At 43.1% G+C, this 16,937-nt stretch overlaps 1 protein-coding gene across 1 annotated transcript; it reads right to left on the bottom strand.

Annotated features, from left to right (window-relative positions):
* Positions 1-7,002: 7,002 nt before the first annotated feature.
* LOC103882100 (zinc finger protein 239) lies at positions 7,003-14,350 on the bottom strand. The gene is made up of 2 exons (XM_009201036.3): positions 14,027-14,350; positions 7,003-8,117 (listed from the first exon to the last, which is right to left on the bottom strand). Exon 2 carries the CDS (start codon positions 7,933-7,935, stop codon positions 7,003-7,005), a length of 933 nt encoding a protein of 310 aa, XP_009199300.1. The 5' UTR covers positions 7,936-8,117; positions 14,027-14,350.
* Positions 14,351-16,937: the final 2,587 nt, after the last annotated feature.

Here is a 16,937-nt window from a genome sequence, read left to right as displayed (position 1 = left end):
AGCAAGACTAATAAAGAAGAAAAGAGAGAAGAATCAAATAGACGCAATAAAAAAATGATAAAGGGGATATCACCACTGACCCCACAGAAATACAAACTACCATCAGAGAATACTATAAAAACCTCTACGCAAATAAACTAGAAAATCTAGAAGAAATGGATAATTTCCTGGACACTTACACTCTTCCAAGACTAAACCAGGAAGAAGTTGAATCCCTGAATAGAACAATAGCAGGCTCTGAAATTGAGGCAATAATTAATAGCCTACCAACCAAAAAAAGTCCAGGACCAGATGGATTCACAGCTGAATTCTACCAGAGGTACAAGGAGGAGCTGGTACCATTCCTTCTGAAACTATTCCAATCAATAGAAAAAGAGGGAATCCTCCCTAACTCATTTTATGAGGCCAACATCATCCTGATACCAAAGCCTGGCAGAGACACAACCAAAAAAGAGAATTTTAGACCAATATCCCTGATGAACATCGATGCAAAAATCCTCAATAAAATACTGGCAAACCGGATTCAGCAGCACATCAAAAAGCTTATCCACCGTGATCAAGTGGGCTTCATCCCTGGGATGCAAGGCCGGTTCAACATTCGCAAATCAATAAACATAATCCAGCATATAAACAGAACCAAAGACAAGAACCACAGGATTATCTCAACAGATGCAGAAAAGGCTTTTTGACAAAATTCAACAGTCCTTCATGCTAAAAACGCTCAATAAATTCGGTATTGATGGAACGTACCTCAAAATAATAAGAGCTATTTATGACAAACCCACAGCCAATATCATACTGAATGGGCAAAAACTGGAAAAATTCCCTTTGAAAACTGGCACAAGACAGGGATGCCCTCTCTCACCACTCCTATTCAACATAGTGTTGGAAGTTCTGGCTAGGGCAATCAGGCAAGAGAAAGAAATCAAGCGTATTCAGTTAGGAAAAGAAGTCAAATTGTCCCTGTTTGCAGATGACATGATTGTATATTTAGAAAACCCCATTGTCTCAGCCCAAAATCTCCTTAAGCTGATAAGCAACTTCAGCAAAGTCTCAGGATACAAAATTAATGTGCAAAAATCACAAGCATTCTTATACACCAGTAACAGACAAACAGAGAGCCAAATCATGAATGAACTTCCATTCACAATTGCTTCAAAGAGAATAAAATACCTAGGAATCCAACTGACAAGGGATGTAAAGGACCTCTTCAAGGAGAACTACAAATCACTGCTCAGTGAAATAAAAGAGGACACAAACAAATGGAAGAACATACCATGCTCATGGATAGGAAGAATCAATATCGTGAAAATGGCCATACTGCCCAAGGTTATTTATAGATTCAATGCCATCCCCATCAAGCTACCAATGAGTTTCTTCACAGAATTGGAAAAAACTGCTTTAAAGTTCATATGGAACCAAAAAAGACCCGCATCTCCAAGACAATCCTAAGTCAAAAGAACAAAGCTGGAGGCATCAAGCTACCTGACTTCAAACTATACTACAAGGCTACAGTAACCAAAACAGCATGGTACTGGTACCAAAACAGAGATATAGACCAATGGAACAGAACAGAGTCCTCAGAAATAATACCACACATCTACAGCCATCTGATCTTTGACAAACCTGAGAGAAACAAGAAATGGGGAAAGGATTCCCTATTTAATAAATGGTGCTGGGAAAATTTATTCCAGCACCATTTATTAAATAGGGAATAAATGGCTAGCCATAAGTAGAAAGCTGAAACTGGATCTTTTCCTTACTCCTTATACGAAAATTAATTCAAGATGGATTAGAGACTTAAATGTTAGACCTAATACCATAAAAACCCTAGAGGAAAACCTAGGTAGTACCATTCAGGACATAGGCATGGGCAAAGACTTCATGTCTAAAACACCAAAAGCAACGGCAGCAAAAGCCAAAATTGACGAATGCGATCTAATTAAACTAAAAAGCTTCTGCACAGCAAAAGAAACTACCATCAGAATGAACAGGCAACCTACAGAATGGGAGAAAATTTTTGCAATCTACTCATCTGACAAAAGGCTAATATCCAGAACCTACAAAGAACTCAAACAAATTTACAAGAAAAAAACAAACAACTCCATCAAAAAGTGGGCAAAGGATATGAACAGACATTTCTCAAAAGAAGACATTCATACAGCCAACAGACACATGAAAAAATGCTCATCATCACTGGCCATCAGAGAAATGCAAATCAAAACCACAATGAGATACCATCTCACACCAGTTAGAATGGCGATCATTAAAAAGTCAGGAAACAACAGGTGCTGGAGAGGATGTGGAGAAATAGGAACACTTTTACACTGTTGGAGGGAGTGTAAACCAGTTCAACCATTGTGGAAGACAGTGTGGCAATTCCTCAAGGATCTAGAATTAGAAATACCATTTGATCCAGCAATCCCATTACTGGGTATGTACCCAAAGGATTATAAAGCATGCTACTATAAAGACACATGCACATGTATGTTTATTGCGGCACTATTCACAATAGCAAAGACTTGGAACCAACCCAAATGTCCGTCAATGATAGACTGGATTAAGAAAATGTGGCACATATACACCATGGAATACTATGCAGCCATAAAAAAGGATGAGTTTGTGTCCTTTGTAGGGACATGGATGCAGCTGGAAACCATCATTCTTAGCAAACTATCACAAGAACAGAAAACCAAACACCACATGTTCTCACTCATAGGTGGGAACTGAACAATAAGATCACTTGGACTCGGAAAGGGGAACATCACACACTGGGGCCTATCATGGGGAGGGGGGAGGGAGGAGGGATTGCACTGGGAGTTATACCTGATGTAAATGACGAGTTGATGGGTGCTGACGAGTTGATGGGTGCAGCACAGCAACATGGCACAAGTATACATATGTAACAAACTTGCATGTTATGCACATGTACCCTAGAACTTAAAGTATAATAATAATAAAAAAAAAATTTTTAAATAAAATAAATAGCCTGGGTGACAGAGCGAGACTCCTTCTCAAAAAAAAAAAAAAAAAAAAACAATAAATAAAATAAATAGAAAAAAAAAAGAAAAGGTATGGTAAAAATATGGTATGAAAGATAAAAAAATAGTATGCTTATATAGGACATTTACCATGAACGGAGTTTGCAGGACTGGAAGTTGTCCTGGATGAATCGGTGAGTGAATGTGAAGGCCTAGGGTACTACTGTACACTTCTGTAGACTTTACAAATACTGTACACTTAGAGTACACTAAATTTACTTAAAAATTTTTCTTCAATAAGTTAACCTAATGTAACTTTTTAGTTTATAAACTTTTAAAATTTTCTGACTTTTGTAATAACACTTAGATTAAAATACAAATGCACTGAATAGCTATACAAAAATATTTTATAAGCATTTTTCTATTTTTAAATTATTTACTTCAACTTTTTGTTAAAAACTATCACAAGCATGTTAGCCTAGGCATCCACAGGGTCAGGATCATCAATATCATCGTCTTCCACCTTCACATCTTGTCCCACTGGAAGGTCTTCAGGGGCAGTAACATGCATGGAGCTGTCATCTCCTATGATAGCAATGCCCTCTTCTGAAATACTCACAAAGGACCTGCCTGGGACTCTTCTTAAGGAGGTGTCCCTCTTTTCAGAAATATGTCTATGGTGGTTTGCTTGCTTTCCTGTTTTCATCATAGACTTGCCAGTAAACAGATAATGCACCATGAACATTACTCTCTATTAATGAAAACCTTTTGGGAGTTGGGGTCCATGTTTTCAATGTTTTTTTTTTTTTTTTTTTGGAGATAAGAGTCTTGCTCTGTTACCCAGGCTGGAGTGCAGTGGTGCGATCTCGGCTCACTGCAACCTCTGACTCCCAGGTTCAAGTGATTCTCCTGCCTCAGCCTCCCTAGTAAGCTGAGATTACAGGTGCGTGCCACCACACCCAGCTAATTTTTTTTATTTTTTATTTTTAGTAAAGATGGGGTTTCACCATGTCGGTCAGGCTGGTCTCGAACTCCTGACCTTGTGATCTGCCCGCCATGGCCTCCCAAAGTGCTGGGATTACAGGCAGGAGCCACCGCGCCCGGCCCAAACTTTTTAAGGAGTTTCTTGAGGTCTGCAAAAGCTTTTGCTAACCTCCCTACTGCAAATTTTCTTGATGGTGGTTTTCTGTAGTTTCCTTTTCTCTTGCCTCTTCTTCAGCTGTGTCCCTGTTCCATTTCTAACAACTCCTCATTAGTCAATTCCTCAAGAACCACCTCTAAGAGCTCCTCAGTGTCATCCTCATTCACACCCAGGTTAAAGCTATTTCCCATCTCAACCACAGCCTTGTGAATTTTTGCGACCTGGTCATCCGTGGCAAATCCTTTGAAGTCATGAACAAACCTTGAGTGTCTTCTTCCAGATGCCACTCATACACATATTGGTGACATCATCATAAGCCCAAGCAAGGTTCTTGATGCAGTCTTAGATGCTGTAATCCTCCCAGAATTGCATCAGTGTCTTCTCAGTGTCTCCCTCAGATAACAGCAGCAACAGCCTGGGGAAACGTCCTCCTTAGGTAGTCGGCCTTCAGAACTGCTATAACTACTTGATCCACTGGTTGGATCAAAGAAGTGATGCTTAAAGGGAGAAACACCAGTTTGACATTAAGACAAAGATCACCTAAAGGATGTACAGGAGCATTATCAACAATAAGCAAAATCTTGAAAGGTATGTTATTCCCCAAACAGTACTCCATTTCACTGAAATAGCAATTCAGGAGGGCATCTTGGAAGAGAAGCTGGGTCATCCATGACTTGTTATTGCTCCTGTAGTACACTGGCAGTGTGTGCTTACTGATATGCTTGAAGGCCCTGGGGTTCTCACTGTGCCAAATCACAAAGGGTTTCAATTTGTGGCCCACAACATTGCCCCCAAACACTGTTATCCAGTCCTTCAAAGCCTTGAAACCTGCCATTGACTTGGCCTCCTTATGGATGAAAGTCCCTTCAGGCATCTGTTTCCAGAATAGGGAGGTTTGATCCATATTAAACATTTGCTCTGGGAAGTAATTTTCCTCTACAATCAGCTTACCTAGAGTTTCCAAAAATTCTTCAGCTGCCTTCACATCAGTACTCATAGACTTACCACTCACTTTCACAATTGTGTAATGAATAACAATTCTTGAATCACTTAAACCACCCAGAGCTAGCAATAAATTCAACAATATAGTCAGGTCCAGCCTTTTCTATCAACATAACAAACAAGCTTTTTGCTTTAGCTGTGATTGTCATGGTGCTGAGAGGGACATGCTTCTGTGTCTGGTCTTCAATCTAGGTCATTAGAAGTTTATCCATATCTGGTATTGGCCCTTCTCAAATTTTTAGTAGTCCCATTGCCTTCAATGAAGCAGATGCTTTAATAGCTTCTATCACTTTGCTCTTGTACTTTAGGATGGCAGCTATGGTAAAATGGGACATGCCTGACTGGTGAGCAATAACCATCCCTGATTTTCCACCTTCACAGTCCTTAATCACCTCTAATTTTGTTTCCAGGTCAATTACTCAACACAGCCTCTTACTGGCAAAATTAGCCATGGATTTTGAATGCTTAGGGGACATGATGAACAAAACATGAGATTAAACCAAGCACAAAAGGAAATGATGCAGTCAAGAGATGTGGTAAACATGAGATATATGAGGCTGCTGCTGGTCAAACACAGCATACTGTTTTACAGTAAACTTTGAAAAAAATAAGTGGAAGGAGCACTTTGAAATAACAATGAAAAGTACAGTAAATACATAAACCAGTAGCACAGTCTTTATTATCAAGTATTACGCACTGTATATAACTGCATGTGCTGTCCTTTTATATAACTGGCAGCACAGTCAGCTTGTTTACACCAGCATCACCACAAACATGTGAGTACTGCATTGTGCTACCACATTACAACAGCTGCAGAGTCACTAGGCCACAGGAATTTCTCAGCTCCATTACAACCTTATGACTACCATCAAATATGTGGTCTGTTGTAAACATCATTATGTTGCACATGACTGCACATACAGAGACATACTACATTCCTATTATATTTTTCCTTTAAAGGTAATAAATCTCTTTTTGTGTAAGTGGCAGATGATTAGGATATTACTTTTTAATTTTATACACACACATGATCTGTTTTATTTCCTTGTAGGAAAAGTCAAGCTATATGGTCTAGAGAGAAGAGAACAGGCCCTAAGACTAGGATTTCAGCCCTGAGTGGCTAGCGACTGAAGATGAGAGAGAAGGATAATTTTAAAGACACCCCTCTAGCATGTCTAATGGTCAAGGACTGCAATGTTTCTGACAGAACACTTCTGTTCTGAGAGGCTCAGACTCCTTAGCCCTATGGACAGGGTTTAATACTTCATCTTCTTAACTCTGGTCTGCAGTTCTGGTCTGGTAGGGTTCCTTTGATTGATGACTCTATCATCCTATATATCCTTCGCTGTTTTGGTCATTCCTAAAGGCAGCCTACATTTGAATGAGGATATGACATTCTAAATTTTAGTACTGCTCACAGTGGGCCTTCTAAGCTCCCCAACTTTAGCACATTAAAGCTTTGAAATAACACTGAAAAGTACAGTAAGCTTTAATGTGCTGGAGTTATGCTGGAAAAATTACAAATCTTCAAAGCAGATGAGATCTTGCAAGATTATCAGATTAAAAGTTTCTTGATATGAGGAATTTCTCAATGAATTAATATTTCATCAACTTTGTAGAAATGAAGAGCTCCTCAGTTTCCTGTCAATCAAACCAGAAGACAGGACCTGGCATCTACCTCTTGGAACTCCAAATCTGACTGGAGGCACACATACAAAAATAAGGCAAGTGAATAAAACACCATACAAGCAGAATGAGTTTGTGGACCCAGATTTCCAGCAGTGAAGAGTCCATGACCTGTCACACACTTCCTAGTATTTACGAGATGCTGACCTGGGTGAAGGCGAGCACATAACATGACCATTCAACTCTGCCCCATTAACAGTGGGCCCTAACCCAAGTAGCCAGCTGAGGCTTCTTCCGGGCATGAGTTGCCTGATGGAGAATAAGATGGGAGCTCTGGCCAAAAGCTCTTCCACACTCATTACACTTGTAAGGTTTCTCCCCTGTGTGAATTCTCTGATGCACAATAAGGTATGAGCTACAACTGAAAGCTTTGCTGAATTCATTACACTCAAATGGCTTCTCCCCCGTGTGGATCCTCTGATGGACAGTGAGGCCTGAACTCCGGCTGAAGGCTTTCCCACATTCACCACATTCAAAAGATTTCTCCCCAGTGTGGATGCCCTGATGAACTATGAGATTTGAGCTCTGGCTGAAGGTCTTCCCACATTCCTGGCATTCATAGGGTTTCTCACCAGTGTGGATCCTCTGATGTCGTATGAGGTGTGACCTCTGTCTGAAGCCTTTTCCACATTCATTACATAGGAAAGGTTTCTCCCCTGTGTGGATTCTTTGGTGCACGATGAGGTTTGCACTCTGACCAAAGGCTTTTCCACACTCTTTACAGATAAAGGGTTTCTCTCCTGGGTAGTTTTGTTGCCCTCTTTCCTCGTCAAGGGCACTCCTGTCTCTGAAGGCAACACCTCTGGAAACTCTCTTCCTTCTCCTCGCTCTGGGTCCTGCCTGGCTTCCCTGATGCCTCTTTGCACTTCCTTTCCCCTCTAGGGCTTCTCTAAACCTGGCTGCCAGAGGGGCTACACTCTGAAGCCTTTCGTAAGTTGTGACTTGTATTTTGACTTCTGAAACTGGCCCCTTGTTCTCCCTGTGAATTCTCGAATGTGAAATACTTTTTGAGCCTAGATTAAAGAAGTTATCAAATTCTTTACCTTTCTGGCTTTCCTTCTCTAGGGAGATTTTTATATCCTTGATTTCTGCTGGCTTTATACTTCTAGTCCTCGTCCTCAGCATCTCCCTGGAAGGATCTCTCTGAGGAATATTCAAACTGTCTTCCCAATTTTTGAGTGCTCCAATCTTGCATTCTTGGGAATCATTATTCCAGAGTGCTCTGGAGGTGGCTCAGTGTATCTCTGTTTCTTCTCATACTTCCTGCTTTGGAACCGACTCCTTGATATCTGATTTGGTTTCATAATCTAACAAAAGATACAGAAAATGGAAATGTCACCTGTTTCCTATGGTGGAGACAAAACATGTTTAAGTGATACTAATGTATACTCTAGACATTTGTGATGCTGACATATCGATAGCACACGTACACTCCTAATGTGACTGCAAAAGGTCAGCAGACAGCCAGGAAGGGCAGAGGGGAGAGGCAGCAATGTCTGGCATTCAGAGATACTGCAAAGGATGAAAATCTTCCTTTTCCTCAGCATGACGCTCTGGTGGGTTATAAAGATCTCTCAATGTGGGACAGGGAATAGCCTGATTCCATGGACTGCTCATACCTTTCCTTATCCAGGTTCTTGTGTTTCTGAGCCAAGCTGCACCACAAAGTGCTGGACAACTTTTGGGAGTGCCGCTTGGTTCTCACACAGCCAAGGTGGAGCTCAGGAGGCTGTCCTGTATTACAGGGAACTCAAGAAGTACAGACCTGAGGGAAAGTTTTCGTATTTCTGCTGAAAGTGAGCTTGGAAACAGCCTTCTGGGCTTTTTTTCCTCTTCCTTCCCCTTCTTCCTTTTCCCATTTCTTATGCATTATTTCCTTCCCCTCACTTCTCCTGTTCCCTTCTGCTTTCCTCCTCTTACCATTTCTCCCTTTTTCTTCCTCAACACCTGTCATCCTTTCCACTCCTCCTCTAATCTCTCTTTTTGCTTTAAAACTCTTCTCTTGGCTCATGCCAGTAATCCTAGCATTTTGGGAGGCCAAGGCAGGAGGATCACTTGAAGTCAGTAATTCAAGATCTGCCTGGGCAACATAGCAAGACTCCAACTCTACAAAAAATAATAAAAATTAACCATGCACGGTGGTGTGCACCTGTGGTCCCAGCTACTTGGGAAGCTGAGGTGGGAGGATCACTTGAGCCTAGGAGTTCAAGTCTGCAATGAGCTGTGATTGTACCACTGCATTCCAGCCTGGGCAACAGAGCAAGATTTCTCTCTACAAAAAAAAATAATAATAATAAAAATAAAAATAAACTCTTTTCTTATTCCTGTTTTGGAATAAACTCTCATAACCTCTAATTCTCTGAGGTTGTCCCTATACTTGCTGAAGAGAGCCACTCGCCCACTTAACAATTTGTTCAGGCACGGTAAGCCTCAGAATTTGGGGACTCCCAAATATAGCATATCCTCCTCTTGAGTTCTCAGGGCAGTGAAGATGTATTTCGCAACTGTCCAGAGCTGACTGAAAAGTGTCTTATACCAAAGTGTAAAGACCCTCAGGGCTATCCATGTTGTAAAATCCCTGAAGCTGCAGACCTCCCCAGCACTGCAAGCCAGCAGAGACCCCACTGCCTCTGCAAAGCAGGCAACCCTGAATGGCAAGGGTGACAGGGGCTGTACTCAGGTCATCCCCACCAAATTCTAGCTTCCAGTTCCAGTTTCAGAACAGGTGTCAAATGGGGCCTAGGTAAGGAGCTGCTGCCACCAGATAGAGATAGAAATTCCAGGCTCAATTCTAAGGCTGTTGCCTCTGGCTTCAGCAGCCCTGATCCAGGTTCTCTAAGGGTGCCCTATGGGAACTAAGCTAAACCCCAGAGGAGAAACGCTACTTCCTCTGGGTCAGAAGACAAGAAGTGGGTACCAAATCACCTTCAACTCCCATGTCTAAGAGTCTGCGATGAAGAGGAGGGTTGACATTCTCCCTTCATTTCAGATTAGACACCAGATGTGGTGCAGTAAACAACCTGCCCAAATTCCATGGCAGGCAGGTAGGGAGCAGAGCTGGGCCCAGACTCCAGGTCTTCTCCTTCCTGGAGATCTTCATAATAACACCCTCAAATCTCCATCATGCGACTGTCCCACTTAGCAAGACCCTAAGGCATTCTGGCACCCCACCCCTTTGCCCATGTCTGCTCCTTGCCTCAATATTAGTAGGGGCCGTATCAGTAACAAGCCTCAAAAAATCCTCAGGGAGAATGAGGCTTGAGGAAAAAAATTCCAAGAGCAGCCCTATCTCAAGCTGTGGAGGACTGTGAAATCAAGTAAGAGGAAGAGAAAAATTGGAGACTAAAGTTCATTATAGGAACAGGAGTCCCTGTCCTCTTTCCCCAGGGAATGGTGAGGATGGGAAGGAGATCAAGACAACTCTCTCAAGTTTTCATCCAGGTTAACAAAAAGTATTAGCTAGCCAAGACTTGCCTGTCCCCCAGGAACTAAAAGTCCAGTGGGGTGACAGTTGTGTAGAGATAATTAAAGTACAAGTCAAACTGAGGTAAGAGAAGGCTGGCGAGGAAAAGACAACTTATAGCTCAAGAGGGCTCGACAGCAATTAACTAAGACTTCCTGGGAAGTGGCATTTCAGTTGGGTCTTGAAAGGAGCTAGGATTTCAAAGGGTAGGAAGCTTGGAGGTTGGGCATGGAGGTTTTCTTCTAGGTAAAGAAAGCAAGATGGGCAAAGGCACAATAATGGAAAAGCAGAGATTGTTGGGAGAAGTCTGTCAGTGTCATTTGGAGTGTAGTGGGAAACAAAGCTGGAAAGGGAAACCAAAGTCAAATCAGGTAGGGCCTGGAATGCCATGCTAAAACCTTCACACTTCATTTAAAAGGTCTAGAATTTACATAGGGGTTTTCTCTGGTGTCTGAACAACAGAGATCCCAGAGATTGTTACTGGTGCTTTAAGGGGTTTTAGGCTATTGTTTACCTCCTGCAAGTCAAGTGTTCCCTGGCCTATTGACAACAGGCCTGTGTGGAGATAACTCCCACCCCCTGCTACCCTGGCCTGGGTCTTCACCTAGCCCCAGGCATCCCTGTAGTCCTTCTTCTTCTTTACTGTCCCTGGTCCTGCCACTAGGAAAAAGGTTTCAGTTATTGTGATGATTGTAAACATTACCCTCACTCTGTTGAGGGCCTGCCCTGGGACACCTCCTGAACTTCTGTGGCTCCTGGACAGGCAGGGAGTGGTCAACTAAGGAGAAAGACACCAGAAACCACTGTTGACAAACAGAAATGCCAGCTGGGTCCCCCAGCACAATTGGCCCAGCTATCCAAAGCCAGGCCTTGACTCCCAAGTTCTAAGAAGACAGCCTGAGGCCAAAACTGCTGGATGTCTGCCAAAACCTTGCTTAGCAGAAGACCTCTTTTCTTTTTAATGAATCTGGCAATCTTTTATAAATTCTAGGATATAAAATCCAGAGCTGCTCTGGTGAACGCGTAAGCAGTGGGCCCCAGATCTACCTGCTTAGCTGCCTGTCAGTCCTGCCAGTGGGTCCCAAGAGCATCACTGCTGGACAAGGTGATGGCTCATGTCTCTTCTTGACCTCATTTTCTCTATGACTACTAAAAATTCTAAAAACAAAAAACCTGACTCTGGGAAGACAGAACCTTCGCATATCTTCTCTAACGATATGCACTGGGTCTGATAGGCAGGAAGCCCCAGAGTACAGCAGACAGGGATTTTCTTTCCTTCATCTCCACTGATGGAGCTTGTTTTGGTTCCTACTCCTACTAAATATAAGGAGCCAAGAGACAGGTGACTGTGGGAAGCTGGCACTGCCACCAGAGATGAAGGGAATGAGGAGGGCTGAGGAAAAATCCAGAACATTTAGGGGAGGAAATCATTGGCTCTAAAATTTCTTAATATTTAGGCAAATTTTAGAAAAAGCACAAGAAAAAAATAGGAAGTTGGTCTCATCAGTTCTCCCACTTTTGCTTTTCAAGTTCCTACCAGCAGTGGCTTTTTCTATGTCCAGTGTCTATTTGGTTAGAAATGTTATTGTTGGCCAGGTGCAGTGGCTCATGCCTGTAATTCCAGCACTTTGGGAGGTCAAGGCAGGCAGATCACGACATCAGCAGATCAAGACCATCCTGGCTAACACGGTGAAACCCCGTCGTAAAATACAAAAAATTAGCCAGGCATGGTGGCGGGCGCCTGTAGTCCCAGCTACTCGGGAGGCTGAGGCAGGAGAAGGGCGTGAACCCAGGAGACAGAGTTTGCAGTGAGCCAAGATCATGTCACTGCATTCCAGCCTGGGCCTCAGAGCGAGGCTCCACCTCAAAGAAAACAAAACAAAAAAAAAGAAATGTTACTGTTATGTTCCCTCCCAAGTGATGAGAGGCCTCTCATGGCATGTGACCTCTGTAGTGTGTAGAGATCAACCTGTGGAAAGAGAATGAAGATACTGAAGAGGTCTTGATTAAGAACACCTCTCAAAGGAGCGGGTGTCTCCCTTGCTCACAGCCATGTCTCCCACTGGAGCCCTGGATCCCATTCTTCCAGATCCCTCAGAAAACTCCACTAATTATCCCTTCCTCTCTGCCCTGCACCACCAGCCTCTTACTGTCTCCTGAGTCTTTCCTGGTTGCCTATAACCATACTCAAACCTCACGCACTCTAAAAACAACCCTCTCTTGACACTTTTTTCTCTCAAGCTCAGGCCACATGTCTTTTCTTCTCTTCTCATCCAAACCTTAGAAGAAAACAACAACAACAACAACTTAAGTACTTCATCTTTCAGGTACTCCTCAACTCACTGCACACAGTCTGTAGTCCCGACCACTCAACAGCAACAATCTGAAGATGCAAGCGCTTTCTTTCCTAATCGTCAAATCTAAGGGTTGCTTTTCATTCATTTCTCCCTATTTGACTCTTATGTAGTATATAAACCACTATGTTCCCCCAAACTGCCTTACTGACTCCCATATTCTTGAATGACAGTGTTCCTGGGACTCTCTCTTAACCAATTTCTTCCTCTCACTCTAGATCTAAGTCAGAGGTTAAAGACTCATGCCTTAGGGCCCAGGCAGGGAATATAAAGGAATGCAATGAATGGGACTACATTAAACAACAGGGAGGAGGGAGATGAACGGGAGTGTGCATGCCCCTCTAAGGGGGCACTTGCTGCTCACTCTAGCCTAATGCCTTACAAGAATGTGAGCCAAGTGTTGCCAAATCTTCCAGCCTTCCAAGAAACACCACAAATCTAGATTTTTACATAGCATCTAATGATGAAAAGCTAGTGACTAATTCAATTTTTCAAAACTACTGTTCAGGATAAACAAAGCACATCAGTGAATCTGATCTGGCCCATGGGCATCTAGTTTGTGGTCTCTGCCCTAAGTTCTGCCATGCACTCTTTTGGTCATAACCATCACCTATTAGTTATGATTTCCAAATCTCACATCTGATCAACTTTTTCTTTAGCCCCAAAGACATCAGCCAATGTCTTCTGTAACGTGACATCACTGACTATGTTCAAAGCTGAGCTCATCATCTTTCTTCTAAAGCGTCCCACTGTTCCTCTTACGTTCTTCTCTCAGTTAACAATACCATCGTCCATCTTGTCACAAGCCAGAAACCTGAGACAGTCCTTCCCTTCTCTCTCTCCCTTACTCTTCAAAGTCATCTTTGAGAAGAAGAGCTGGTAACACAGCCTGAAAAAAGCCTCAGGGCCTGGATTTTCATGCTGGTTCTGCCACTTAGGGGCTGTGTGCGCTTAGGCAGATTAACCCCTCTCATTTCTTCTTAATGAGAATAATAGTACCTACCTCATAGGGCTGCTGTCAGGATTAAATGAAACAAGCATCTAGAACAGTGTCTGGCCCACGCTAAGCACTACACAAGCACTTGCTATTATTTTGCCTCTTTAATGCTCCTTAAATCTACACAGTTCAGACATTTAGACTTATGGGACACTTATGACCGCCACCTGCACCTACACTTCTTTCCTCCCGCCCGCATCCCATTTCTAGTCCCCAGTTCACCCTAACAAGACCCTCAAGCAGCTGACGAGCGACTTTCCCCTTACACCAAGTGCACAGTAAATCCAAGCGCCGGGGCCGCGGGGATTCCCGCCCGTCACTTCCGCCAGCCGGCCCCGCCGCCAGCGCAGCCCGCAGCCTCGGCAAGCCTAGGCCCCCTCGACCCCGGTCTCGTTCGCTCACCAGAGGCCACGGGGCCCCCAGCCCCGCACAGCAATGAAACACCGCCACCGCGACGCGCGTGCCCTTAAGGTCCTCCCGCGAGCTTAAGTACCCAGGGAAGATGGGCCGCCCCGGAAGTGCTGCCAGGGCGCCGTGCAGGCCCCTCGCCGACCGCTCTAGGAGTCTCGGAGGTCTTCTGACCTCGATGCCTTCGTACTTGGGTCTCCTACATCTGACCTATCTATTCCAATTAAAAGTCTGCAATGTGTTTGGGGGTGGGAGAACAATCTACCATCCACAGAAAGCCCTCAGAGAATGTTGGAGAAAAAATTAAAGTCTTAAATATTGACGTGTTTAACTTTTACTTCTTTTACATGTAAAAGTGTCTCTTTACAACTCCTTTTTTTTTTTTTTTTTGAGAGGTGCTTATAGAAGATACGATTCAGGTTAGAAGATTCAAGTTAGAAATTTTAGGTTGTCTCTCTAGTCAGTGCTCTCCAACCCGTTGCAATAGGAGTGGGATGGAACTGCTGAGGTAGGAGGCAGGACTTGACTCCAGAGGTGGGGTCGGACACTCGACCAGATTGAGGACTAACTAAAACAGAGCCAGGTGGATGCGGCTTTCAGTCAGACTCACCCACCAGTGTGCCATGTCAATTTATCATTGCCATGGCAACACCCAGGAGTTCCTGCACCTTTCCATGGCAGTAACCCAATGATCCCAAAGTACTACTCCTTCCCAAGAAAGTTCTGCATAAGCCACCTCTTAATCTGCACGCGATTAAAAATGGGTGTAAATATGAATGCAAAACTGCCCTGAGCTTCTACTCTCTGCCTACAGGATAGCCCTTCTCTGCAGGAACAGTTACAGAGCTGTAACACCACCTCTTCAAAGGTGTTTTTTTCTTCTACCCCTGCCTTGTCTTTGAAGTCTTTCCTGGGCAAAGCCAGAAACCCTCATGGGCTAAGCTCCACTTTGGGGCTTGCTTGCCTTGCATCACTGTGAAGCTACTTGAGTTGTCAAATAAAAAATAAACTCAGACAAAGATAAGACAGGCTTTATTCAAAAGGACAATTGCAAATGGGAGACAGGTACTACTACAATAGGGAGAGGAGGACTATTGCAATAGAGAGAATGCTCAGACCATAAGATCCACAAACATCTTGTCAACCCAAATAACAGACAGACTCTCTAAAGATAATGCGTTTATTCAAGAGTGCACAGGGGACTCACAAATCCAGAATATGGGGGCTATGCGGGTCATTGGCATACAGACTGTGTAACAGGGTTGATAAAAAATTAGAGAGACCGATGGGGGTGAGAAGGATATTTATTATTTAGGTGCACTGGCCCAGTCGGATTAACATCCAAAGGACTGAGCCCTGAACAAAGACTTAAGTTACCTTTTAAGCATTTCGTGGGGTGGGAGAAAATCTGTGCAGGGAAAAACATATTACAGAAGCAAAAAACGAAGATAGTTATTCAATTAATTGAGACCTGCATTACATCAGTTGAAGCAAAGGAAAGTTTTTAAAGGCAAAAAGGAAACATAGGTAATTTGTTTTGAAACAAAGAGAATATTGGTTGCAAGACTAGTCAGAGGAGTTGATGCCAGTTTATTAACAGAGAGAGTGTGTCAAGCAAGTGTCTTTGTGCATCCAGGTAGCTTCCTTTTACTCATGTAGCAAGCTGCAGCTTAGAAAGCCCTTGTCAGAAGTTCTCATTATGGGCATCTATGTGTAGAAAGTTCTTGTAACAGTTCATAACATAGGCATGTGTGCATGAGGTCCCTCCCTTCTTAACCTCCTGGTTTTATTTATTTATTATTTTTTGTTAGGGCTAGACACAAATGACTCCATTTTGATTTTGACAACTTTCACAATCTCAAAGGTCAGGCAGAAAAGAATTTTATGCAGAACTTTCTAGGGAAGGAGTAGTACTTTTGGGTCATTGGGTCATTGCCATGGAAAGGTGTGGTAACTCCTGGGTGTTGCCATGGCAATGGTAAATTGATGTGACACACTGGTGGGTGTATCTGATAGGTAGGAATAAATAAGGTTAGAGCAGACTGGTGTAAGGGAATGAATGAGCTGGTGTCATAATTGGACAGTGAATCAGGAAATGTCTTTCCTTGAAGTCAGCTGATTACCAGTGACCACATAAGCCAGAGTTCTTCAGAGAACCAGAGCCAATAGGATATATAGATCTGTAAGAGGGATTTATTAAGGAAATTGACTCACATGATTACACAGGCTGAGAAATCCCAGGTTATGCCATCTGCAAGCTGGAGAACCAGGGAAACTAGTGGCATAGCTCAGTCCAAGTCTGAAGGCCTGAGAACTGAGAGGGCCACTGGTGCAAGTCCCAGAGTCTGAAGGCTGAATAACCTGGAGTTCTAATGTCCTAGTGTTGCCAGAGGCTTAGAAGGGTCTCCAGATGCCAGTGAGACCCTAACTTCAGCTGGTTTCTAGCTTCTTGACGCCGTTGCAAGAAAGAATTCAGGGACAAGTCAGAATGAAGTAAAAGGCAAGAAGCTTTTATTGTAAAACAAAAGTACACACTTAAGAAATAAGTGTGGGCATGCTCATGAGAATGAGTCATGCACAACGAGTTTCTAATTTTATGGTGTTTCTTTAATCATGGGGTGGAATAATCATTTAGTATTTTGGAAAAGGAAGGGATTTCAGGGACTCCTCCAAACACCCTATTCCCTCCATTACCACCCCCTTTCTCCCTTATTTGGGTTTGCCAAGAAGAGTCACGGACATGTCACCCTGACCAGAGTTTTGGCCATTTTTCTCTCCCTTATTTTGAGTTTTCTGTTATCCTATGGTTTCTTTGCCTAGTTCTTATTTTAGCTGTTATTCAGGTTTTTCTATACTCCTGTGACTACCCAGTGCTATTCTTGTCTCACAGGTCCAGGAGAAGATG

The sequence above is a fragment of the Papio anubis genome, chromosome 2 (assembly GCF_008728515.1).
Source record: "Papio anubis isolate 15944 chromosome 2, Panubis1.0, whole genome shotgun sequence".
NCBI classification, from domain to species: Eukaryota; Metazoa; Chordata; class Mammalia; order Primates; family Cercopithecidae; genus Papio; species Papio anubis.
The sequence above is the reverse complement of the archived record's forward strand: the minus strand, read 5'-3'. Positions and strand labels throughout refer to the sequence as shown.

Bases quoted from the DNA above. Each gene is read 5' to 3' on its own strand.
- LOC103882100 (XM_009201036.3), bottom strand. From the start codon at position 7,935: ATGCTGAGGACGAGGACTAGAAGTATAAAGCCAGCAGAAATCAAGGAT.